At 38.9% G+C, this 25,025-nt stretch overlaps 1 protein-coding gene and 1 non-coding gene across 2 annotated transcripts; one reads left to right on the top strand and one right to left on the bottom strand.

Moving 5' to 3' along the window:
- Positions 1 to 13,291: 13,291 nt before the first annotated feature.
- LOC128355486 (1,25-dihydroxyvitamin D(3) 24-hydroxylase, mitochondrial) lies at positions 13,292 to 19,487 on the top strand. Its single transcript, XM_053315746.1, has 12 exons — positions 13,292 to 13,712; positions 13,874 to 14,064; positions 14,196 to 14,289; positions 14,379 to 14,472; positions 14,946 to 15,037; positions 15,376 to 15,487; positions 16,876 to 17,021; positions 17,447 to 17,613; positions 18,168 to 18,246; positions 18,457 to 18,654; positions 18,766 to 18,877; positions 19,020 to 19,487. Exons 1-11 carry the CDS (start codon positions 13,455 to 13,457, stop codon positions 18,874 to 18,876), a joined length of 1,542 nt encoding a protein of 513 aa, XP_053171721.1. The 5' UTR covers positions 13,292 to 13,454; the 3' UTR covers position 18,877; positions 19,020 to 19,487.
- A 1,291-nt stretch (positions 19,488 to 20,778) lies between these two features.
- Positions 20,779 to 20,851, bottom strand: trnat-ugu (transfer RNA threonine (anticodon UGU)). Its single transcript has one exon. It is a non-coding gene; the product is annotated as a tRNA-Thr (tRNA).
- Positions 20,852 to 25,025: the final 4,174 nt, after the last annotated feature.

The raw sequence follows: 25,025 nt of genomic DNA, 5'->3' as shown, positions 1-25,025 counted from the left end.
TACATGGTAGGATACATGGTTTAAAGCTGAAATCTTTTGATAACACATATGCTAGGCAGGTATGATGTTCAGTTGCACATTTTAGTGCATTTGTTGACATATTGAAAAATTATTTTAAACAGGATTATGTGCATATAAAAAACAATAATTAATATCAACTTTACATGATGAGGTAATCATCTTGCTCTGTACTTCTTAGTAACATTAAGACTCACTGTGTGGATTCATATTCAAGTTGTTCTGAGTTTTTCTTACAATCTTTTTACATCAATCAATTATCCAACCAGTAGCAGTTTATCCACGTCATCTTAAAGACAGTTAAGAAAACATATACTAATCATATTGTCAAAGTGGTTCAGCTTAAAGTTTAAGTGTGAGTATATTTCAGGGTATTATTTACTGCCACTTATTTACTACTAATATGCTCTGTAATATACTATATATCAAACCTGCTTTGCTACTACAAAAGTACACAGTACCTAAAGCTGTGACATGATGCCACTATTATGTTCAGTAAACAATGGTTTCGTTTCCCAATTGAAAAGTGCTTTAATGATAGACAAATGGTCTGTAATGTAGAAAACTTGTTGTGGGGAGAAAAGGAGAAAAGTACACTTAAAAAGCTCTGTGTTGTAAATCTAGGTGCAAATTGATGTTAGGTGTCTAAACGCAAACCATTATTTTGTGTGATTTATTGCCAGTTGCAGCATTAAAGCAAATCCCTGTTTATAGACCGATTTTAATGAGGGGAAAAAAGATCTGTTTGAGCCACAGCTCTTTGTTCCTTAATCCACCAGTTTCTGCAAAAATATTCCTTCCTCTCTGTGAACCCTTAATGTCCACATATCCTTAACCTGACACTGAATCACGGTAATCTGAGGGACCAAGGTTAATGATCTTTACTGTCAAAGACAAGACGTGTTATCAGCTAATTATGACTTTGTAGATATCAGAAAATACTGTAGAGCACTGATAGAGTTAAAAAGGTCTTGTAAATGCTATACATGTGCCGTTTGACCATGAAACACGCAGATAAATGGCTTCTGCCTGTATGAACATCTGTAGGAAATATGATATCTCTCCTGGTGGGTTTATGGAGTGTAAGAGGTTCTCCAAAGCGGGAAGTACTGCATGTTATCACTGTCACATCCACGCAAATAAGTGTTGAGGCCAGTATGGGCAAAGTGTGTGTGTGTTATGTGTGTGCGTGTGTGTTGGGAGGGGGTGAGGGGAGTGAATGGGTGGGTGGGGGGTTGGGGGGCGGGGGGGGGGGGTAAATCACTTTCCACCCTGGTGGCACCAACTGGTTGGCAGAGGCAAGGTCGAACGGTGCATGTTTATTCACTCATTTACTTACCAACACCACCCCTTTCACCCCGCACACACACACACACACACACACACACACAAACACACACTGAGGTTGCAAGAGTTCAGAGCAGGGTACACAAGGACCCCTCTGAACTCAACAAGTTGGCTCCTTTCCAACGAATATCTCACCTCGGTTGCACAGCTCATAACAGAGCAGAGTCTCCATGCCCTCCTTACCGTGTACACACACTGGTTCTCTCTCTCTCTCTCTCTCTCCCTCTCTCACACACACACACACACACACACACACACACACACACACACACACACACACACACACAGTCAGTCACACACACACACGCGCGCGTAAAAAACACAGGTTAATATACTGCCGAGCTTTCCAAAACAACTGAGGTAGCCCTGCCCAAGCGTACTAAACAGCATTTTAAAACCCTCTTTTGATCAGGCAGGATGACCTCGGGGCTTCGTTTCTCTACGACATCAACACATGGCGTCGGCACAGCCTGCACCCTGGCACCAAAGCCAGACAGATGTTGTAACAACCACCGTGAGTGATGAGCTGGTTGAAACCACATCAGACTTTGTAAACACAAGAGAAGATGATAGAAAAAAAACAGGAATGTGGAAAAAACAAGAGGAGAAAGCCTGGGAATGGTGCAGAATCACACACGCAGTCACGCACATATAACTTGCACACATGTTAAAACACGCATGTGTGGTTCTTCATGTTCATGTTCCTCTTCCTACACGTAGCTCTCATATGTACCGTATGACGTAAACAGCACAACCATCACATACATCTTCAGCTAGTTGTGGACAAATAAGCTTTTATTTTTGTAACACTTGTCGAGCAAAACAAGCTTTGCAGGGAGATGGAAATGAAAAGCAATCAAAAGATATATGTTACCATAACAACAAGGAGACAAAACATAAACAAAAAGAAAAATGTAGACATAAATATAAATTAAAACAAATTAAAGAATCATACCAATCCTACAAAAAACAACAACAGCAACAGTAAAAACAAATAAGAAAAATATTAAGACAAAATATACCTTAGCATTTGCACTTGTTATAACACAATTAATTACAAAATGTCATTAAGGCATTTCACAACCCCCCATTAAACATCTCATATTAGCCTAAAAAATGATTTGATTGTTATAACATGATAATGTGTATATGGTTTTGGATCATTCTTAAAGAAAGCTATACAGCATTGGGGAAAAAATGAATAATAATAGGAATAATTTCATTTTGTGAGTGTAATTATCATTATGGAATCAACAAACTATACTCTGCACTAAATAGAGATAATTCAACAGTTTTAGAAAGTTACAAACAGCTAAGTCTTTAACTGAGCAAATCTCCAGTCCACACTAATCACCTCTAAACAACCACCATAGGAAATCATTTAATAGGTAAGACCTTCTGATATTACTGTGATTCATTTTTATTGTATGTAACACAGGTGAGTTTGATCAACCAAATGGGAATCAACTCAGGAGTTTTCATCCTCTGGGATCCATGAGTGTCTCTACACAACTTCATGTTTTTAGTTGTATTTTCAAGAAGATTCAAGCGTGTGTCTCCCGTTTTGGTGCCATCTCCAATTAACCCCGGCCTGTTCCGGGTGTCAAAGTTCACCTTTGTTCAACTTTGACCAGGTGGATGTTCTCAGTCACACAGCTGCACTGAATTATTATTGTAATGTGTTTCATCACCATGTTTAGTATCATCACGACACTGCTGGACTGTAAATTGAGCATCATCTGCATTCACAGTTTGAAGTTTGTAATCACGCTTATCAATATTTGTTCATTATCAGCTTTAGAAATTAATTTTCAGGGCAGAATTTGGGGAGATTTTGTTTGGAAACTTGATGCGACTGTGCCTTTAAGACTGAGGTATGTTCAAAAGGAAATCATTTGAACCTCATCAGACAACAGCAGTGTTCATAGCTGACTGACGCTTCTAGTGTGGCTAAAAACTTTTTCCAAATCTAACTACCAGTGCTGGCTCGAGCATGGGTGGAACACTACAGAAGATCTGACAATGTGCCCAAATAAATTATCTCACTTAAATGTTTGTGGAACAGCTCAGAAGTTAATAACCTGTTGCGCTGGGAATTTAATGATTTAATTAATGAATGAATTCCTGTGTGAGCTGTACATAAAATTACAGATTTTAACACGAGAGATTGCTGTTTGTTTGACAAAGTTCCCCTAACCTTAAGGAAGTAGTCATTTTAACCCAAACCATCCTCTTTCCCAAAACCTAACCAAGTGGTTTTAGTGCCTAAACCTAGCCAGACCTCCACTACAGCGTTGTCACATCATAAAACTTATTTATTGATCAACTGAAAGAATTTTCTTTCTTTTTGATTTAAGAGAGGTTTGAGTGTGTGCCTCAGCCAACAAGCTTTCTGGGTGATGTGAGCAGTAAACATCATCTGTTGACAGCATAGAAGTCACATTTGCTTCTATGAGGAAAAAGAAAATACAATATAGTTTACACATTCATTTGATTATTTGTTGTTTCTCTCGCTCTCCATCTCTGCCTCATCTATTGCCTTCACTGCCTATTCCTAGTGATCAAAAACATTTCCTTGCCATTTTTAACAGTGGTAAAAGTTGTTGTAATAACTTGTTCTTGTTGTCTTTATCTCTGTCCACACGAGAACACCTCCCACATACACACACTCTTCCTGTAACAGCCTCTTTAATGTTAGTGGGAGATTTGTTTGAGCTACTACACTGTCTCAACACGCTTGTTTTGATGGTTTTTATCCCCATTTCCGAGTTACTCTCCCTGTGTTTACTACGTCATTGAGCAATAGTTCTCTTCCCAATGAAACATGATATTGTTACTGTCAGCTCAGGAATGTTTTTCACCCTGTGAGTGGCAGGGTGTGTTCACATCATTCCTGAAAAGCCCGTTTGAGGCTCCCTGCGCTGTTTGCTCACTCTGTCTTTATGAATGAGTGGTAACACATGCCACATGTCATGAATGAGGGTACAACTTTTCCTGGAAATGTGTAAGAGCTTCTCGGGAACTCAGTATCCTGATTGTAACAGATGTTAAATCAGCACAACCCTGCTCTGGGGTAAACAACCATGTCCCAAAACAAGGAGGAATCATTTCTTAACACAGGACCAGTGAAACATTTGGACACACTTTCTATATTGATTGGAAAGAGTTTGTCCAAACCTTTTATTGATAGTGTACACCACTGTTTTATCTTTCTGTGAGTAGACAGAGAGTGAAGTATTCCCATCAATTCAGTGAGCAAACTCACATGAAACAGACTCATTCACGTGAATAATTGTAGATATTAGGCATGTGGAGGCCTGGTATGGATGATAGTAAGTCCCTTCTCCTCAAAACCACATTAGATATAGCTTGTGTGTCTTTTGAAGTTTGTCTCCCCATCAATTTGTGTTTCCCTTTACCTTAATCTGACCTCAAGCATGGTCCAAACCTCAACCAGCTGTTTTCTGCAATGCTCAGTCTCAAACATAACCTGAACTAAACCATTAACCCAACTGCAGAGGCCAGCGATACAAGAAACATTATGGGGGGGGAACAGACTTCTATGTGTTATATATGTAAAAAAAATAGACTGAATTTGACCTAAAAAAAGGAAAAATTAACACAAGGTCTACTTCATTGATTTTTTCCATAGCTTTCCGCCACCTCTTGACCTTCACTAGTGGATGGATTTTGCGCGGTTGTCATCGAGATGGTTCAGTCGGCACTGAATGATTCTTAATATTTGTATCTTATTCCTTAATTAGATAAAAGGCAAGTGAAAACAGAGCTGCTTTTACCTTTATTTCCAACTACAGCTCTTGCTCAGGCAGAAAGTGTGCTGGTACTAATTCTATCTAGTTTAACTGTTTTTTGTATTCAGCACCTATCCCACTGAGGTTTTATGGATGTTCACATGATGTCTCTGTTTTATTACTTATTCTTTGATCAGATATTTCTGTGGTTTATGTCTAAACCATAAAGTTATTTATTCATTTTCTAATTTAAGCTAAGTTTATGTGATGCAGTGAAAGATTTGCTATATTTAGCTTCATGAGAAAGGTGGTTGTTATAGTCCTAAAGTTATGGAAAAATGCTTTTTTTTTTATTGTATTGGAATTTTCCAACGCCACCTCAATCTGGCATCAGTTATGAGAAATGTGCTACTGCAGGTGAGGGTCAGACACCAGCCAACATGTGGCCATACCCCAAAAAAATGCTTCTTACTATTGCAGGAAATATCAGTGCAGATCAAGATAAAGCCAACAACCCATTTGATATACAGCAGCAGGCTAAAATACATCAGCAGCAAAGAATTAATACAAATCATTGAATCTTAAAATAGACATAATACATGTCTACATGACCACAAGGAGTTTGAATGGATGCATAATATAAAAAATGTTTTTTCAAAGCTGAATATGAATATGAAAATGAGATCTGGTTTCAATAAACGTGGCTCAAATCTGACTTCCATGTCCACCTTACATTTGCATCTGAGTCTTTCTAGTTCACCCATTTTACCCTTTGCATTCTGGTATTATCACATTCAGACCTCTCATCACTAATCATGGCACTGTATTAGTATAAAAGAAATACCATCTATGTGTTTCAAGTTATTATCAGAAATGCCATTATTATATTATTAAATCAAGAAATGTTAAACTAATGGTGAGTCGTGACAAAATTACCCCAGAAAACCACAGGTATATGGAATTCATTTATTAAAGGTTAACATTAATTTGGATCAATTTTAATAGTAATAAAACTGGTGAATTTATTGTGTAGTAAGTTCTCATTCAGAGTCAGTTACAGAACAAACATTTTGCTCTCACAGTTCTCATACAGTATGTTCATTGTTATGCTGTATAAGGGCTGGCTGAAGGATGGTTTCTTTAGTCTCTCACCACCATGAAGCTCAAGTGAGGCAATCTGAGGTGTGTTTGTCCACTGCGCTCTGTGAGGCTGACACTAAACTTGGTGTGAATTTTGTTGTGCCGCGCTCTCGTTCTGCCATGCACAGCCTACTTTGAATGCCCACCAGCAGGCAGGCTGACAGGACATTGGTGCATGATGACATCCACCCAGAGCTTCTGTTTATAACGATAAGATAACAGCAGCAGGGCGATGAGTTGATGGGGCCATGGGGGTACACTGTATCTGGGGGTCAAAACTTTGACAAATTTGCCTCTGAGGCTCAGGTCGGTGGAGAGGTCAAAGTGTACCGGAGTGTGCCGACGATGTAATCAACGAGTTGATTGTGGCTGTGGCAGCAAACGTGATGTAACTACTGCAGATATTCAGAGTCATTTTAGTGTTACATTTATTTTCATTTTTATTTTATTTTACCTTTTTACCTTCATCATTTATCACACGTGAAAACAATAATCTACACACATCACATTCAATAAAGTGATCTTTAAAAAAGAAAACAACAACATTTGAAATGATCAGAGATTCAGATTACATTGTTGTATCATAGTAAACGTTGACCTTGTCAAATACTACTGCACTTATTGCACTCACTTACTAACTGGCCTTTAAATTCCATACCTGTTAACCTATTGGCTCCAGGTAACCTGGTATGCAAAAAAAGTAGGGCAGCATACAGTAAGTCAATTTCTTGTAGAATCAGCATAGTCTTCAGCTGCATATCAGATCACATTACCTGTTACCTTTGGCCAGATATTGTTTGTTCCCTCAAGGTGTTTCTGCTCTCTAAACAGCACAACATTTCTGCTATGAGTCCCAGCTCCACTCTCGTGACCCATTTTCCTTTTGAACATACCGGATTGACACATACTGAGCTATATATATGCATAATCATGCATAAAACATGAAGGTTGTATGCTGTTTCAAAGCCTAAGGAGAGTCTAAAAATAATAGCATTAGCTCATAAAACTCCCACAGTGTGCAAGTTTTACTAAATCAATAATAAACACCGGCCAATGATACTCGATGGTTTGTTACACAGAACCATCTGATGGAAACTTTGGAAAACGGCAGCCACTAAAAGGTGATTGGATGTCATCATCATCACCATCTTACATTTCAGCTGGATCGCAACACTGATCCAAACTACCGGTAGTTTGCACTTTTGCTTTCTTGCCAAGAGTTACATTAAAAGATTTATACATTTTTCATTTTTGTACATTAAATATGAAGCTGGAGCTAGGAGACGGTTAGCTTGGCATTACCACTGTTTGCTTGGCTACCTCACAGCACTGAAATTATTCTAGGAAAAAGAAACTTGACTTTTTACACTTTGGGTTTTTTTTTGTTTGATTGAACAAACCAACTGCATGTTAGTTAATGCACTTTAGTAGTTGTTGTTAGGTTGTTGTTTTTTGTACCTTTTGGATACAGCCAGGCTCCTGTTTCCCTTCGTTTCCAGCATTTACACAAAGGTAAGCTAACCATCTGGCTGTAGATTCATGTAAAGACATGTTCATCTAACGCTTTACAAGAACATTAATAAGCAGGATTTCCCAAAATATCTAACTGTTCCTTTAAAGAACAATAACTTCTCTCCTGTTTTTCAAAATACTGTATTATATAACTCAATGCAACAGTATGTCTCAAGGAGTTTTTTTAAACTCTTTTGAAAAACAACCACAAAAGTGAATCATTACACACTTTTATACATTTTTCACATTTTACATTTGATGTGATCTATGTAATAAAAATACTAATGAATTATAATGTGAGGCAAGTAAAAAGATAATAATATGAATCAATTTCTATAATATTCTGTTCTAATTTTCTGTGAGGGGGCTACAGTGGGTTTTCCAGGGCATTTAGTTCACTTAGTTCACAGACCTCTGTTAACTGTACTCTCTCACTGACCTCTGCATCTCTGAATTTGTACTCACAGCCTTTAACCTCAGTCATCCGTGACTCGGCTAACTAATATTTTGTATGAATCAACAGTACTGAAATTTTCAGCATATGAGGTAGGTGGCCATGATTTTTTTCTCAGCTTTGGGCAGAAAACATTTAATTCCAGCATATTTTTGACCCTTTATCTGACTGCACTGCAGCCTATTCAAAATCTATACAATGGCCTCACTCCTAACCCGATGCTTTCCATTTCTTCAGCTTGTTGCTGTCACAGAAGAAGGAGGTGGGTCCCCCTCTATCCAGGGAATCCTGACCCAGATTCTGTGTCGGCTAAAAGCAGCCAAGAGGCAACAGCAGTCTTAGTGTATAAGAGGGGGGTCAACGAGTTCATGGAGATCTCCTTCATCACCAGCTCCAGCCCTTTCCCATCATCTCTATCAATAGGAATGACCTACTTTCTGGCCACAGTCAATAATCTATGGACTATTGTTTGTCAGAATCACAAATCTTTATGTTTCAGGATATTAACACTAGCTTCAATGACTTTTAATGCTCAGTGAATGTCACACAGAACGCACTGAAAAGTGACTAAAGTGACTAAATACACGATTAAGTTATTGAATAGTGACAGTGGAAATCTTTTACCAGTATTTCACCATATTTTACTGACCCATCCGATTCTGTGACCTGCAGTGCTCGAAGAAAGACTCAGATACTTAATTAAAAGTATCAATACCCACTGCAAAATAAAAGTACTACATTTGCAGAAAGTGTGCCTGATTTTCTGCAAAATAAAAGTACATTTACTAGTAGTAGTAGTAAACTTTTACTTAACTTGACTTGCGTAGGACTTTAAATGCAGTATTTTCATTATGTGTTCTTGATACTTTTACTAAAGGATCTGAGTCTATAAACACTGCATATCAGTGTAACACCAGCAACGTTGCTGCTATTTAGGAACATCTCAGTTGACTTCATGGGATCCTCACTGCTGCACTGTGAGCTGGGGCGATGTAGAGCAAAACATGCTGCCAGAAGGTGAAAGGCGGCAGTGAGGGGCTCCTTGCATTACTTCACTCCTGCTCTGTAGTAAATATTTTCATTCTTAGTGTAAGGGTGGGCTTTGAAGAAAGGGGCACCTCACATTCCAGGTCAGTACCGTTATGTGACCAATTATGTGACTGTACAAAGCTTTTACATCTTGACAATGAAGCAAGATAATCTCCTCCTTTGTGGCCTCCGAGTTATTGTCCAGGGATATTAATGCATCTGCCTGCACCTCGCATACAGAGTAGCCTCTGCTTCAAACCCAATCACCGAACTCACTGACCTGTCAGTCAATTTGGACATCAGCGAGTTAGAGTCATCAGGTTTGCCTGCCCTGTGTGCTGATGACTCCACTGCTGCCTATCTCGGTTCATCACTTATCTTTCTGCCTGTTGATGTCCCGACTACAAAGCCTTCACTGATTGTCCCTTTGTAAGAAACAGAGAAAATTGAAGTGCACTGTAATGGAATGATATCTAAAAGATGAGATGATGAGATGAGGTCTGAGTGGGGGTCAAGTATCAGGATTTCAATAAGAGGCATTCAGTCAATTCAGAAAGCTTCAGTTTTATTTAAAACAAAACATCTGGGCCGCACTACAGAAAACAATATGTTTGCTTTCAGAATCAAAAAAAAGTTTATTGCCAAGCACATGCAACAACTCTGCCTTGGTGTTTTGGTGCATAACAATCAAAATATACAAAATCAGAGAATAAATGTTTTATGTTATAGAAGCAGACACCACACGTGAAAATGAAAAAAAAAACAATTTTAATTATATGTATTTTTGTTTACCAGCGAGCTTCATTACCGAAATCAACAAAATGTCCTTAAATAATACCAGAAAAGTTACCATTGTGCCCATATGAAACCTTAAAGATCACAGGCTCTTTGTTTGCACGCACAGCTTCTGCTTTTTACTCCAGTTGATATTTAGATTACAAATAAACCCAAGAGACTCAGACAAAGATTGATCTGCACTAACAGAACCTTTGGTGAACAAACAACATGAACACACACCCTCCGCAACACATTTATTGCGATAAAACCTCTGCCCATCACTAATTCTACACAAGGTCAGAGAGGGGTATTGCGTAGCTCTGTTTGCCTCCAGAGAACATCACGAGAAAACATGTTTTCTCGATGACTTGCAACTTGCGCAGTGCCAGCTTTCAGTGACACTGTTACCTCGTGTTCAATATGCCAGTAAAGACCAGGACACTGTGAGGTTGACGCTCTGGGGTGAAAGCCTTGCTCAACACACTGCTGCTGTCAATTTGGGTGTTTTAATTAAAGTAATTGCAGGAATAACACACAGAGAGAGTTGTTTGTTCATATTATGCACATACCTGATGATAATGCAAGTTTAAAATGTTATCATCTCAGGTTATTATCTCTGTAAAATAATGATGATTTGCTGAAAGTGCTTGAAAATAAACTTAAAGCAGAAAAAAAGAAAGCTACATTTGATTACAATATTCTCCATTTGTCTTTCACTGACTGGGATTTCTCTTCTTTGGTCACTTTCTGTTCAGTTTTACTGCTTAATTTCTTAGTTTCAGTTCTGACACAAAGCTCTCATGTGGGCGGGTGTAACAGCACTGTGTTGTGGCCATTTAACTTCAGGATGGCCAGGTAGCTCCAGGACAACATGACGACATGGGACTGGACACAGGATGGCCTCACTGCCTGCCTAAATAGTGCGTTAGCTTTAGCTTGAGGATGATTAAGGCCAAAACAAACAGAATGTATTACGCCATGTTCTTTAAATTCATGTATTTCCAGCACCCAGTGTATCCCCACCCATCTGTATCTGTATGGTTATTTATAACTAAGCAGCGAAACTGAAAAAAAGAGAATCAGTGAAAGAAAAGTGAGGATAACGTAATAAAATGTAGATCTCTCGTATAGTTTTATTGTTTATTGTTCTGCATTCAATTTTATTTTATTCACTTTAATTTTTTGTTTTGTTTTATTCTTGAGAGATTTTGTTCCATTATTATGATAAAAATTTGATTGTGTACAAACTGAGGGTCTAAGAATAGAGCATATTGTAAAGCCACTTCAGGTAGATGTGTGATTTGTGATATAAATTGCAATATAAATGAAATTGACTTGACTCGAGTTTTAAGGATGGGCATTTATCAGGCAGTGAGGCTTTCTTTTTTTTTAAAATACGCCACTGAATTGCATTATGGGAGGTGTAGGACCCAGTTATTTTTGCAGTTTGAACATAACTAGGGACTAATGATCAGAAAGCTTGAAATGCCAAGTGAAAACAATCAACATGGCTGACCATGAGATTCGTCCTCTCATGCATAGACAGGCAGCATGTGAATATTTGTAATGTTTAAAATTCATTTTGTCATCACTACATAAATAATCATAATCTACAGTATTATTTATAGGAAGGATAAATGACTATATGGTCTTAAGTTGAATACTTATAATTTATTCTGCTTCTCTGAAGTTGGGATGCATGAAATTGACCCAACCAGTCTTCTTCGAGTGTTCGCTAATAAACATGTTAAACAAAAGTTGAGTCACTGTGCTCAGGCAACAAACCCCCGTAAAACTTTTTTTATTTAGCAACTTTTCATCTTTGCAGTCCAGTTTTTGTACGGTTTCAACAAATGAGATGAACTGTAACATGTCAATCAGTGATCTTTACTTTTTGGACAGAGCCAGGCTAGCTGTTTCCCCCTGTTCTCAGTCTTTATGCTAAGCTAAGCTAATCGTCTTGTTGTTGTAGCCTCATACTTAACAGACACAAGAGTGGTATTGGTCAATTTGTCAAACTCTCTACAGTACATCAAGAAGCAAATTTCTCTAAATGTTAAACAATGTCTTTAACTTTGACTGAAACTACTTTTTCAACAGATAGATAATACAAATATATCAGCCAGCGTGCTCTGAACGTGCAACAGTGAGACTGAGACAGAACCACAAAGAACACAGAGTTCGTTTTTGGGTGTGTGGGTGGTGTGTTTTTTTTCTTTCTTTCTTCTTCTTTTTTTTTTTTTGAGGGGTAAGTCGCGTGTGTGTGTGTGTGTGTGTGTGTGGGGTTGTGTGTGTGCTACACCTAGGGAGGTTGACTCTCTCCTCAATTTGTTGCAAACAAGAAATCATGGTTCAAGGTTGTTCTGATGCCACCTGAAAGTCTGTGAATGAGCAGTGTTTACAGGGTAACACATGGGGCCCCTGCACATGTTATTTAAGTCATGCCAGCTTTGAGAGAGAGGTGTGTGTAACATGCATGTGTGTGTATGTGTGTGTGTGAGAGAGCAGGGAAAGAAATAAGCAAGAAGTGGTATAAACCCATCAGTTTATCTGGATAAATCAAATCAGATGTTGGATTTTACAACGTTTGGTGAAACTTGCCATCAAAATCTTTTACTCATCCAGAACTTTTCCATTCTTGCAAAAGCTGTAACAGTTTGGAAAATCTATACTTTTGCCACACAGAACAACTGGAAACCTATGAATTGAGTAACAGGTGTCTTTATTAACATGTATGTGAGGAATTGTTAAAACTTCTGCAGGACCGGGGGCACCTTGCATAACTCAAACTAACCTTTTATGTAATTTTAGAGGTTTTTAAACAGATCTGCATGTGCCACTATTAAACAAGCACGAGATGAGAACTGCACTGAAAATACCCAGTTACCCCCCTTCATCCTTCCACAAAGAACACACACTCCAAAACACAAACAAAGCACACGCGCACGCGCACGCACGCACGCACACACACACACACACAATCTGTCAAATATTTGCCCACGGTGCAGAAGTGTGGCAGTAGTAGCCTATTTGCTTTGCCAAAGTTTCGCTTCTTCCGGTCGTGGGTCGCTCTGAAACACGGTTCAAGCGAACCGCGTCACCTCCACTGTGGCCTGTGTGTTTATTTATAAAGGGGGGGGGGGGGGGGGGGCAAGGGCACTTCCTCGGTCTATCTGGGGTCATACGATCCTCTCAAAGTGGATCCATAAATGAATGGTGGGCTCGACGGCCACACCATGCAGCACCGATCCCTGATTGGTTCAATGCACGGCAGGAATAAACAGTCTCAGGGTATATATATTGCAGCAAGGTGTGACACTTCTAAGAAACGAGAAACCCCCCGAGATAATAAAGAACAGCTTCTGTGAAACATTAGATTACTCTACTACTTTCTTTTTTTTCTTCTTACATCTAAACATTTGAGGATGAGGACGCAGATCCAAAAAGTTCCTCAAATTGTTGAGCTGCTGAAAAAGAAGTCTGTGGGGCTGCAGCACTTCAAACCAACATCCTCAGTGTGCGTCTTGGAGGAGAAGGATGCTGTGGAGGCTGCGCGCTGCCCTCATGCTGCCTCCAGAGCGCACAGCCTGGACGCGATCCCGGGTCCCACCAACTGGCCCCTGGTCGGCAGTCTGGTTCAACTCCTCCGGAAAGGAGGTCTGACAAGACAACACGAGGCACTGGTAGAGTAAAAACTTGTTCTCTAGTTGTCTTTTACAGCCTGTTTTTTCAAGCGTTGCTACAACAAAAAAAGAATTTTAAAGAATTAAAAAAAAACCATTGTCGATTACATTTTATTGTCATTTTCTCTGAGTGATTAATGACTATTTTTATTCTGCTTTAGGTTGATTATCACAAAAAATTTGGCAAGATATTCCGGATGAAACTGGGCTCTTTTGAGTCGGTGCACATTGGCGCACCTTGCTTGCTGGAGGCGCTCTATAGGAAGGAGGGAAATTACCCTCAGAGGCTGGAGATCAAACCCTGGACAGCATACAGAGACCTGAGAGACGAGGCTTACGGACTCCTTATCCTGTAAGTAGGCTTTCGAGTGATTTTATCCCAAAGAAAATGAGCATAACTCGTCAGGACTTGGCTTGAAGTGCATGTAGATCCTGAATATTTTGTATAAAAGCGCGCTGAGTTGAAGCTTTTGGTTTTTTCAGGGAGGGCAAAGACTGGCAGAGAGTGAGGAGCGCGTTTCAGCACAAACTCATGAAGCCCACAGAGGTGGTGAAGCTTGATGGCAAAATCAACGAGGTAAGGCTCTTAAACAAAAGATACTATAAGATTGTTAGATTTGGTTGTTCGTGATTGATGACTTACTATTTCTGCTGGGGGAAAAACAGGTGTTGGTGGACTTCGTCAGCAGAATTGGAAAAATAAACGCCAATGGGAGGATTGAAGATTTGTACTTCGAATTAAATAAATGGTCGTTTGAGAGTAAGTTCATCTATTTTATTATTGATTGAATCTGCAACTAACGATTATTATTTTACTATCAATGTATCTGCTCATTATTTTCTTGATGAAATGTTTTAAATTGAAAAGCTGGAACAAGTGAATGTTTGGTAGTATTGCTTTGAGTGAAACATGAATAGTCTCTGACCAGCTGTAACATGAATAGATTATCAAGATTGTTGCCAATAAATTTTCCACTAATCTGTTAATTGATTAAGTTTTAGCTCTACTGTTAAATATTCTTTAAATCTGTATAATGCTCCTGGAGGTATTAACTGTTTTTATGTTTATGAAATGTTTTTTTTGTCCTAACTTCAAAAAAGGTGATAATTTGTTATGTAGTGTTATTAAGTGTTACTCTTCAAATCTAATCTAAATATAATGTCTTAGTGAAACTGTGTGTACATTCAGCTCAGGATCTGAATCTCATTCTTTGCTCTGTTTTTCTCATTCAGCCATTTGCCTCGTCCTCTATGACAAGAGGTTTGGTCTGCTGCAAGAAATGGTCAACGAGGAAGCCATGAACTTCATCACAGCAGTGAAAACGGTGAGTCCGCCTGTTATTCTTCTTCTCATAGCAGCGGTTTGTAAAGTAGGAGATCTGTGAGACACTGAGCCTGTAGAAACAGCCTAGTTCACCAGGTTCACCTCAGCAGGGGTCAGCTGAGCAGTCAGTGATGCAGCGGACTCTGTATTTACTGGGATTTACTGGGGCAAACCAATATCACCCACAGGCATCAGATAATAAGTGTAGGCTCACAAAGGTCTCACAGGGCAGTGGGTGCAAGAATAGACCTTGAAAAAGATTGCATCAAAGATGTTAACAAAGGCCTCGGGGAGGATGATTAGAACAGCCATTAACACCTAATCTTTTTTTCTCTTTAGATGATGAGCACTTTTGGCATGATGATGGTCACACCTGTGGAGCTCCACAAGAGTCTCAACACCAAAACGTGGCAGGACCACACCGCTGCTTGGGACCGCATTTTCAGTACAGGTACAAACACAGAATTAAAATGACGCTGCGCCACAGAACAACAAGATTACAGCCTCCTCCCTCCACTGATGAGTCTCATTTCACTGAGTTCTAGTACACTTTGTCTCCACTCCTCCCTGATGTTTGCACCCCACACCAGTTTGAGTTCAAATCCAGTCAAATGACAGATAGGGAAGAACAGAGGGAGGGTGAATTTGAACCGGGTGCCTCGGAGCTTTGTGTACTTGGCACTCTGTGTAAAAAGCAGCCAGAGTTGTAGTAAACTGCATGACCTAAGAGGGAGAAATCTGCCAAATATTTGTAGTGGCACGAGGTGGGGGTGAAACACAGAGGGAGGAAGATGATGATGCTGTTTACTTGACTCACACACGCCACACATAAACACACACTTTCCTGACATATGGTCACAAACTTCACAAGACAAAATGACTTGTTGGTCCTGTGAGAGTGTGATTAATAATTAGTTTACTTCAAATATTTTGAGAAACAGAAAGCAGACTGTCGGTCAGGCATTTAAATCTTTTTTTGGGGTGTGTTATGTGTTTTAAATTATGCTCAGGTCTCGTAAACTAAATCAGATAGATAGACGAGGATCAAACAATGTCAAGAGGGAGACCATGAAGTGCAGCATTCAGATCATATGGACAAAATGTCACTTAAAGTTAAAACATTAGACCCGTTTAATTTAAAACTTAGATCAAATAAAAATTGTTTGTCATGCAATTGAACCTAGTCACACTCATAAAGTACAAAAACCATACATAGGATAAACAAACTATAACACACTGCAGAAAAAGGACTTTAACGCTTGAGTAACTTAAGGCTGCTACATCAGTGGAACACATTAGCACTGTTTAATTGATTGGATTTACAATTAATGAGTCATATTTTTTCCCAGAGCCTGGGGTGATGTCTTTAGATGTCTTGTTTTGTATGATCAGCTGTCCAATATGCAAAGATATTTAATTTTAACTTAAACTTTTAAAATTGAGAAAAGCAACAAATCCTCACATTTGAAATTCTGAGCCCAGAAAATGTTTATTCCTTGAAATGATTGCTGTTCACTGTTCTGTTGATTCACTTAGAATATTGTTTCAGCTCTTTGATATATGAGATGTAGCTGCAAATTATACATCACAAAATGTAACTGGATCAGTCGAAATCAGTAATATTGTGTAATATATGATAGAAAACCATCTGTCTGGCATAAGATCTCATTAATCTCCAGATTAACTGCATTTACAAAGAAGAGCAGGGATTAAAGGTGGGAACTGTATGACAGGCAGATACTGAATAAAGGATAAAAGGTTTTTTCATGAAGAGTTGATGCTATTTTGTGTACACCCTGAACCACAACATATTTTAATCCAACTGCTCTCTTTCCTCAGCCAAAGTCTACATTGACAAGAAGTTGAAGAGAAACGCTGTCAGAGCACCTGACGACTTGATCGGTGACATTTTGCACCACAGTTGCCTCTCCAAGAAGGAGCTGTACGCAGCCATCACAGAGCTACAGATCGGAGGGGTTGAGACGGTAAGCATTATTTTGTATTATTGTACACTGTAAATATCTACTTAATAAAGCTACTTCTGCTTATTCTATCCAGTATTTTATTGACACGTTACGCTCTCTATAAAGAAATATTAAAACATGTAGTCTCAGCACACCACTGCGCAAGTGTTTTACCTTTCGCCTATTTCCCTTCGAGTTGAAAAAAGAAAAAAAGCAGTTCAACCTCTAAAACAAACAGGTGCTGCAGTTACAGTGCTTCAAAAGTGGAAAATGAATGTGGTGTGGATGTAACTGAGGAGCCTTTGAGGAACCCCAAACATTCCTTAGCTCCTTTCAGGACCCCACAGAGGAATGCACTTAAAGAAGCTGCCTCACTAAGTGACATCTCCCTCTGCCCTCTTTCTTCTCTCTCTCTCTCTCTCTCTCGCTGTTTTTACGTTTCTCAGACTGCCAACAGTATGCTGTGGGCTATTTTCAACCTGTCACGTAACCCCAGCGCCCAGAGGAAGCTGCGGGAGGAGATAAGAGAGGTGGTGCCTGCTGACCAGGACCCGTGTGGAGAGCACCTCAAGAGCATGCCCTACCTCAAGGCCTGCCTTAAGGAGTCAATGAGGTACAGTCTGATACAATCACAGAAGGCTACTAAGAGAAATAATTAAAAGCTCATGATCAAGTTAAAATAGTTGTAGCTATACATGACATGACCTAACCTTAGATTTACCTAAAGAGTCAGCAGCTTCAAATTAGACTCCCTGGCTGCATCATGATTTCACCGAGTACCACGGAGATTAAGGGGAAAAACATACACACATGACTGAGGCAACCTTCATGAGATATGGTTGCATGACTATTAACAGCCAGGTCTCAACTTAAACTACTGGTCACGTTCAAATCACTTCCTACCCCCTTAAACACCCCACTTTCTCCCTTCATCTCGTGCAGTCACAAGTTGTCTAAAATGTTATTTAAGACTAATACCATAACCACATCACGCAGGGAATGCATATGACCTCTGACTGGAGATTATATCTCACCTCATTTGGCTCTGTGGAAAACATTGGAGTATGTTTAGCTCTCGTTAAACAGCTTAGACATGTGTGTCATGCTATGCTGTAACTTCTCTGTGGCCATATTCCCATGCCTTTTTTTCCTTTCAAATTCTTACAGGTTATCGCCATCAGTTCCGTTCACAAGCAGGACCCTGGACAAAGACACTGTGTTGGGAGATTATGCCATTCCCAAAGGAGTAAGTGGCTTAGTTCTTATTACGATGCACCTAACATAAGAAGATTACATTCCTGTATTTATTTACATTTGACTGATGTCTGAGTGAGGCATATTAATAAAAACAGCTTACACTGTACAACGTTTGAATGCAAGAACTGTATTATAACCTACTGTACTATCTATTTAATTTCTCTGCTCACATTCATTCATTATTTTTGTCTATTTACAGACAGTTTTGATGATAAATACCCACGCGTTGGGCTCCAATGAGGAGTATTTTGACGAAGGGAAGCAGTTCAAACCTGAGCGCTGGCTGCGGGAGAACAGCACCATCAACCCTTTTGCCCATGTTCCCTTTGGCATCGGAAAGAGGATGTGCATTGGCCGGCGGCTGGCAGAGCTGCAGCTGCAGCTGGCCATGTGCTGGGTAAGATTAGTTCAGTTCATACTTTGTTGATATCGATCTGTGAGACCAAATGATGCTGTCACATAAGTGTCTTGAGCCTTTAATTGACATTTCCTCCTCTCTGTCCGACAGCTGGTCAGAGACTATGACATTGTGGCAACAGATAATGAGCCGCTTGACGTGATCCATTCAGGACTTCTGGTTCCCAACAGAGAGCTGCCTGTCGCCTTCATCAAGAGATGAGGTAAGAAGATAGCTAATCTCTGCTTATAGCGCTCTACTTCCTTGTCAGATGTTATCTAGTGCTGTCATTCACTGTTGAACACAAAAGGGCATCAATACTGTGTTCAAACTAATGAATTATTCCTTCTTTCCTCCCCTCTCAGGCTCCATATTAAGCTCTTCTGGACATTGTGACAGAAAGTCGATACCTCTGTTGCCATGGCCCTAATGGTCCTGTGACTCCCTGTATTGCTGCTCTGTAAATAGAAAAAAAGAAAAGAAATGATTATACATGTAATCATGCCAGAAATACCTCAAACCTATTTAAAACTATTACTTTTGACTGTTAATGACTGACCAAAATACCAGTTGTTATGTACAAATTGAATGTTGTACCAAGGCAGCTGCTGTCCTCAAATCTTAGTAAGTGTATGTAGATGTCAAAGTCTAAGTTTATGCTTGTCTTTATTTAGTAACTTATATATATGTGTGTGTGTGTGTGTGTATGTCATATGTTTATTTTTCATTGTGTATATAAAGTGCAATTATAATATTGTAATGATGTACATTGTTTTATGTAGAGACTTATTTTATTCACTGAAGTAAATATATGAATAAATGCATTAAAGCCACATTGACTGTGTTTAATTTCAAACCGGAGCATTGCCAACACTCACAATTGAATTTGTCCAATTTAAAGTTTTTACATTTTGAAGGACTGAGCTAAATAAATATGAAAAAGATTAGTTTTTTTCAACAAAGAATGCGTGCTTGTGTTTCTCTTTTCTTTGTTGAACAAGCTCTATTTTCTTCAGAATTTGGACTTTTTACGTCGAATACATTACTAATTTAAGTAAGTTGAATCTTCAGTAAAAATGTGTTTGGGGGGTGGGGGTGGGGGGGCTTGTAGGTCAGTGGCCTCCAACCTTTCTGTCTTGTGACACCTTAAAATGAGGAGCTGTCTACTTGTGACCTCCTCATCACAGGTTATCACATGCTGAAGTTTTTCTTCTCAGATGGTTTCAGTCAAAGGATTTTAGAGGCCTGAATTCAGTATTTGTAAAACATCTGCCTATGATTAAATCCTAAAAACCAAGAGAGAGAAAGAGTAAGAGAGAAAAACTGCAGATTCAGTCAGAATTTCAATCTGTGGTCAATCTGTTTCTTGATTAAATTAAATTAGCTTCAGAGTCTTGTAACTAGACAGAAGAAGACAGGTTGCAGCTGTAGAATGAAGAAAATTACATTTGATTTTTAAAATATTGAAACCAAATTGATTTACACTGTAAATAAGTAAAAATATTCTCACTGATTCAAGACTCAACAGAACTTTTTTTCCTTTTGCTTGTGGAACCAATCATGCTACTTTTAACTTTTAAGTGGTGGACACTTGTTTTAAGAACTCAAACAACACGCAACACTAACTAAGAAGGAGATGTTTGCTTCTAACCCATTCAGATTTATCTTGAGGAGCCCCTTGAAGGGCCCCAACCCCTAAGTTGGGAACCGCTAGAGTAACTGATGAATTTCAACTGCAAACCGCAGCATATTTTGATGTAACAAGCAGAAACATTAATTTATCTTTCAGCTGCATTGAAAAGCAAAAGCAAAGTCAACGTGCTTTGCTCCCTGCCAGTAGGAAAAGCTGCATGGTGTCCCTCATTATGTCTTCTTTTGATATTTTTTTCACCTTTATTTGACAGTCAAAAGTGCAGGAGACAAAAAACATGGGTAGAGTGAGAGAGTACTGCAGTTTTATGTCTTGACGAGCTGCCGAAACCCCCTTCTGGTTGGATTGCAGCACATGGGCAAATAGGCAAATTCGTAAATTCTAAGAGCACATTTTACATTGAGTGAATTGTTAAAGAACCCGCTGAAGATTACTTGTAATAAGGCTGCAGAAAAATCTTTACCTAGATAGTTAGGCCCTAGTGAGGATTGAACTCACAACCCCTGGTTTACAAGACCAGTGCTCTAACCACTGAGCTATAGAGCCAGGCTTAATGGATATTGTTATCCAATCAAACTCTGAAACAAATATGACACACATGGGGAGCCAATATTTCCATAGTAAACCACTCAGTTGAAGTCAAAATAGTAGAGGAACACAACATGGTGGAGGAAATGGTTTTAAATTGCACATGTTGGGTTAGATCACAAAATTACTGTACTTAAATATAATTAGAAGTATTATACAGTAATTCTGTGGAAAGCTGAAAGTCATTGCTCCACAATTTGATAATAAAATCTTTTCACACGTTTCCTGTATTTCACATGAGTGAAAATGATGAATAAATAACAGATGCTGTATACTTTTTGTATATCCATGTAATCTCTTCCAAGACAAAAAGAAATAATGTTTATTTTAGACATAATCTAATCTATTAGTACGGTGGCCGAGACCCGCCATAGCTGCAAATAAAAGTAACGCTGCAAACAAAAACAAACGCTGCTGCAAATAAAAAGAAACGCTGCTGCATATAAAAGAAACGCTGCAAATAAAAAGACACACCGCAGCAAACAAAAAAAACGCTGCAAATAAAAACAAACACCGCTGCAAATAAAAGAAACACCGCAGCAAAAAAAACAAAAAAAAACCCCGCAGCATATAATAAAAAAAACGATGCAAATAAAAAAAGCCACAACGGAAGTGGATTACCGGGGACTGTTTTTGCCGAAACACCGGAAGAAGAGGCAGCAACAACAGGACTATGAATTGGAAAACTAACTAGAAAGTTTGATTCTCCCCAAATGAGAAAATGAGCGCTCCCCCTCACAGTTTGTCACCGGCAACGTGAGGAACATCCTCAAAGCCACATAAACATTAGGGATGACTAACTGCAAACCAAACATCAATATGGTTTTCAGCATGTTTGAGGGTGACTTGTCTGTGTCAGCCAACATGGGGATGAGGATCGGAACTGCAGACACTTAAAACACGCTGTTCCGCCTACGGGACGGGTCAGAGGTTGGGAGGTAGCCACAAGTCCTTCTGAATGTTTTAAACACCAACCCTTAAACATATATATTCATGCCGTACATTGTTAGAAAGCATAGGTTGCCCTGATTCATTCAAGACCACTCACGAATTATATTGGTTGCTCACAGCCGTAATAGTATTAGCGATTGGCTCGGCTAGCCACTCAGCTAAAGTAAAAACAGCTATAATCTCTACATACCTTCAAAGTCTTCCCTTTATCCACACCGATCATCTTATGACTCAGGACTTTCTGTACAGCTCGCCAAGTATCCATTCTTGTGAAATATGAAATCCGTTTCCATAACATCGAAATACTTTCCTCAATATGTCCATGTATTTAGTCCAACACGTAACGTAGTAACACACTCTCGTTAGTGGTCTCCCCGTGTTAGCCGAAGCTAACAATACACCGGCATTCTCCAGTTCAACTTCAAACCTGGGGCTACATCGCCTGACCAAATAACATATTAAAAAGTACATGTAGCGATCCAATTCGTAGTCCTGTTGTTGTTGTTGTTTCTTCTTCCGGTGTTTCGGCAAAAACAGTCCCAAGTAATCCACTTCCGTCGTGGCTTTTTTATTTGCATCGTTTTTTTTGTTATTATATGCTGCGGTGTTTCTTTTATTTGCAGCGGTGTTTGTTTTTATTTGCAGCGTTTTTTTTTTGTTTGCTGCGGTGTGTCTTTTTATTTGCAGCGTTTCTTTTATATGCAGCAGCGTTTCTTTTTATTTGCAGCAGCGTTTGTTTTTGTTTGCAGCGTTACTTTTATTTGCAGCTATGGCGAGTCTCGGCCATATATTAGCCTTGGTTCATAATCAGTGAGGGCCAATGTTAATATGTATCAAACTAATCTGGAAATCTCAAAATCATGTTACACAATATTATTTTCTATAATTAACGTGGGTGCTTATGTTACCGAAGTGAGTTAAGAGGTTAGGAGCTTATGCCTCATGTTACTATATTTAGAAAGGGCTTAACTGAAATACATGATAAACAAAACAACAATAAGTAAACCAAGGTAACACAGTGGGGTGCTGGAGGGCCTTTTCAGGTCAAAATAAATGTTCATATGGAACAGGTAACAAGGGGTCAAAAGCAAATATTGGTTTATTTTAAGGGGTCACAAGCTAAAACAGTTCACCTGCTATTGATGTAAAGGAGAAGACTGATGGAGATCAACGACCGATGTCAACCTAAAATAACTATCAGACGGGGAGCTGAAATACGATTTATCAACTACAATCAACTAACACAGAAACATTTTATAGTTTAAGTTCAGCTTATGGTTGTATTTGCTCCAATTTTAACCTCATAAAATGTATTCATAGTGACATCTGTGGATCTGTGGATTTTATGAAGTAACACAGAAACTGTTTCTGGGAAAACATGCTGCTGTTTAAACATGAATTACCTGAAATGCTAAAATAAATCTACGAATATGCAAAAGTTACAAGTTTCAGCATCAGACTTGTTTACATTTCATATTGTACCACAATTAGCTCCACACTAGTTATGATGTCTTGTTAAACATCCTGAACGTATAGGTAGAGATTTAAAACTCAGATTTCAGGTGAGAAACTTCCATTTTCAGTAAATTAATATGAAAAACAACCTTTTAGTATCAACTCTGCACAGTGAGCCTTAAACATCCAACTGAAGCAACAAAAAACAAATAATGAGCATTGTTGAGAGGAGAGGGGCTTCAATGCTGTGAGCACCACAAATGATGTTACATTCATCTTCATTGTTTTAGGATGGAGGAAGAAATGTTGAAGACAGATATTTTAAACCACAACTACACTGTCTGTTTGGATGCACACGAGGTAAGTGAGAAAACATGTTTTTTTTTCTTTTAGTTTGTGTGAATTAGCTCTAATATGTGTGCGGGTGGAAGTTGTACAATACTGCCACCTAAAGGCCAAAGTCTGCATGCACTGACTTTTTATTTCATTTTTATTTTATCATTTTTATTGTGAGTACAGATTAATTAGTTTGGGTATGCTAAATAATTAAAAGACATACAATGTAAACAGTGTATTAATATAAAGTCTACAATATTAAATTCAACACGACTTTATTATTCAGTGCAGCTTGCAACACAGGTAAACACGCACAAAAAGTTAAGTCACTTTTAGGGTATTTACATAGATTTAAATTAATTGCTTGAAAAATTATCCTAACCCCAACACTGAACCCAAAATCTGTGTTTTAGCAACTGGGGACAAAAACGTGTCCTCAGTTGAACCAGCTGTCTCCAATGAACAGGTCACTGGAGACAGGTTCCACTGTTCCTCCATCCCCTCGGGTAAAGAGCCTGGACAGCACATTATCTTTCGAAGCCCAGCGCAACAACATTACTCGGTCGGTCTGCATACTTTCACCAACCTGCACTGCTATTGTGGTAAACACCCTGATTAACTACATCCCGTCTGGACTACTGTAACTCTCTCCTCTTCGGTCTTCCGCGGAAATCTCTTCATAAACTCCAACTGATAACGCAGCCGCTCGTATCATAACCAGAACTCCCTCTATTGAACGTATTACTCCTGTACTGCAGCAACTTCACTGGCTCCCTATCAAATCCCGCATTGACTTTAAGATTGTACTCCTCACTTTCAAGATCCTTCAAAACCTGGCACCATCATATCTCTCTGAACTTATTCACATCACCTTCCTCTCCGATCGTCCTCTACTAACCAGCTCTCTGTCCCATCTGCCAACTTAACTACCATGGGGTCAAGAGCCTTCAGCCGATCTGACCCCACCTTTGGAACTCTCTCCCACCAGACATTCACACTACTGACTCTGTCTCCACCCTTAAATCTTGAAAACGCACCTATTCAGAGTGACATACTCTTGTCTCACACTGACTATGCAATCACATTCTTGTTTATTTATTGTTTACTGTTGTTGTGTGTCATTGAGTGCTTTGAAAGGCGCCTTAAAAAAACATTATTATTATTATGATTATTATTATTTTAATTATAAGTCTGGTTTGTGTTCCTGACAGTGATTTAATTCAAAAACCCAGACATACCAGATATAACAAGAAAGAAAGACACTGTTATTCAGAAATAATAACAAAATAAATACAAAACAATGTGATGTGTATTACTGTTCATAGAAAAGGAAATGAGCTGTGCTGGCAGGTAGTGTGCGTGTAGTTTGAGCTGCACACTGTCAACCCCT

The sequence above is a fragment of the Scomber japonicus genome, chromosome 3 (assembly GCF_027409825.1).
Source record: "Scomber japonicus isolate fScoJap1 chromosome 3, fScoJap1.pri, whole genome shotgun sequence".
In the NCBI taxonomy this organism is placed as follows: domain Eukaryota; kingdom Metazoa; phylum Chordata; class Actinopteri; order Scombriformes; family Scombridae; genus Scomber; species Scomber japonicus.
Note: the sequence above shows the minus strand (reverse complement) of the source record. Positions and strands in the feature narration are given on the sequence as shown.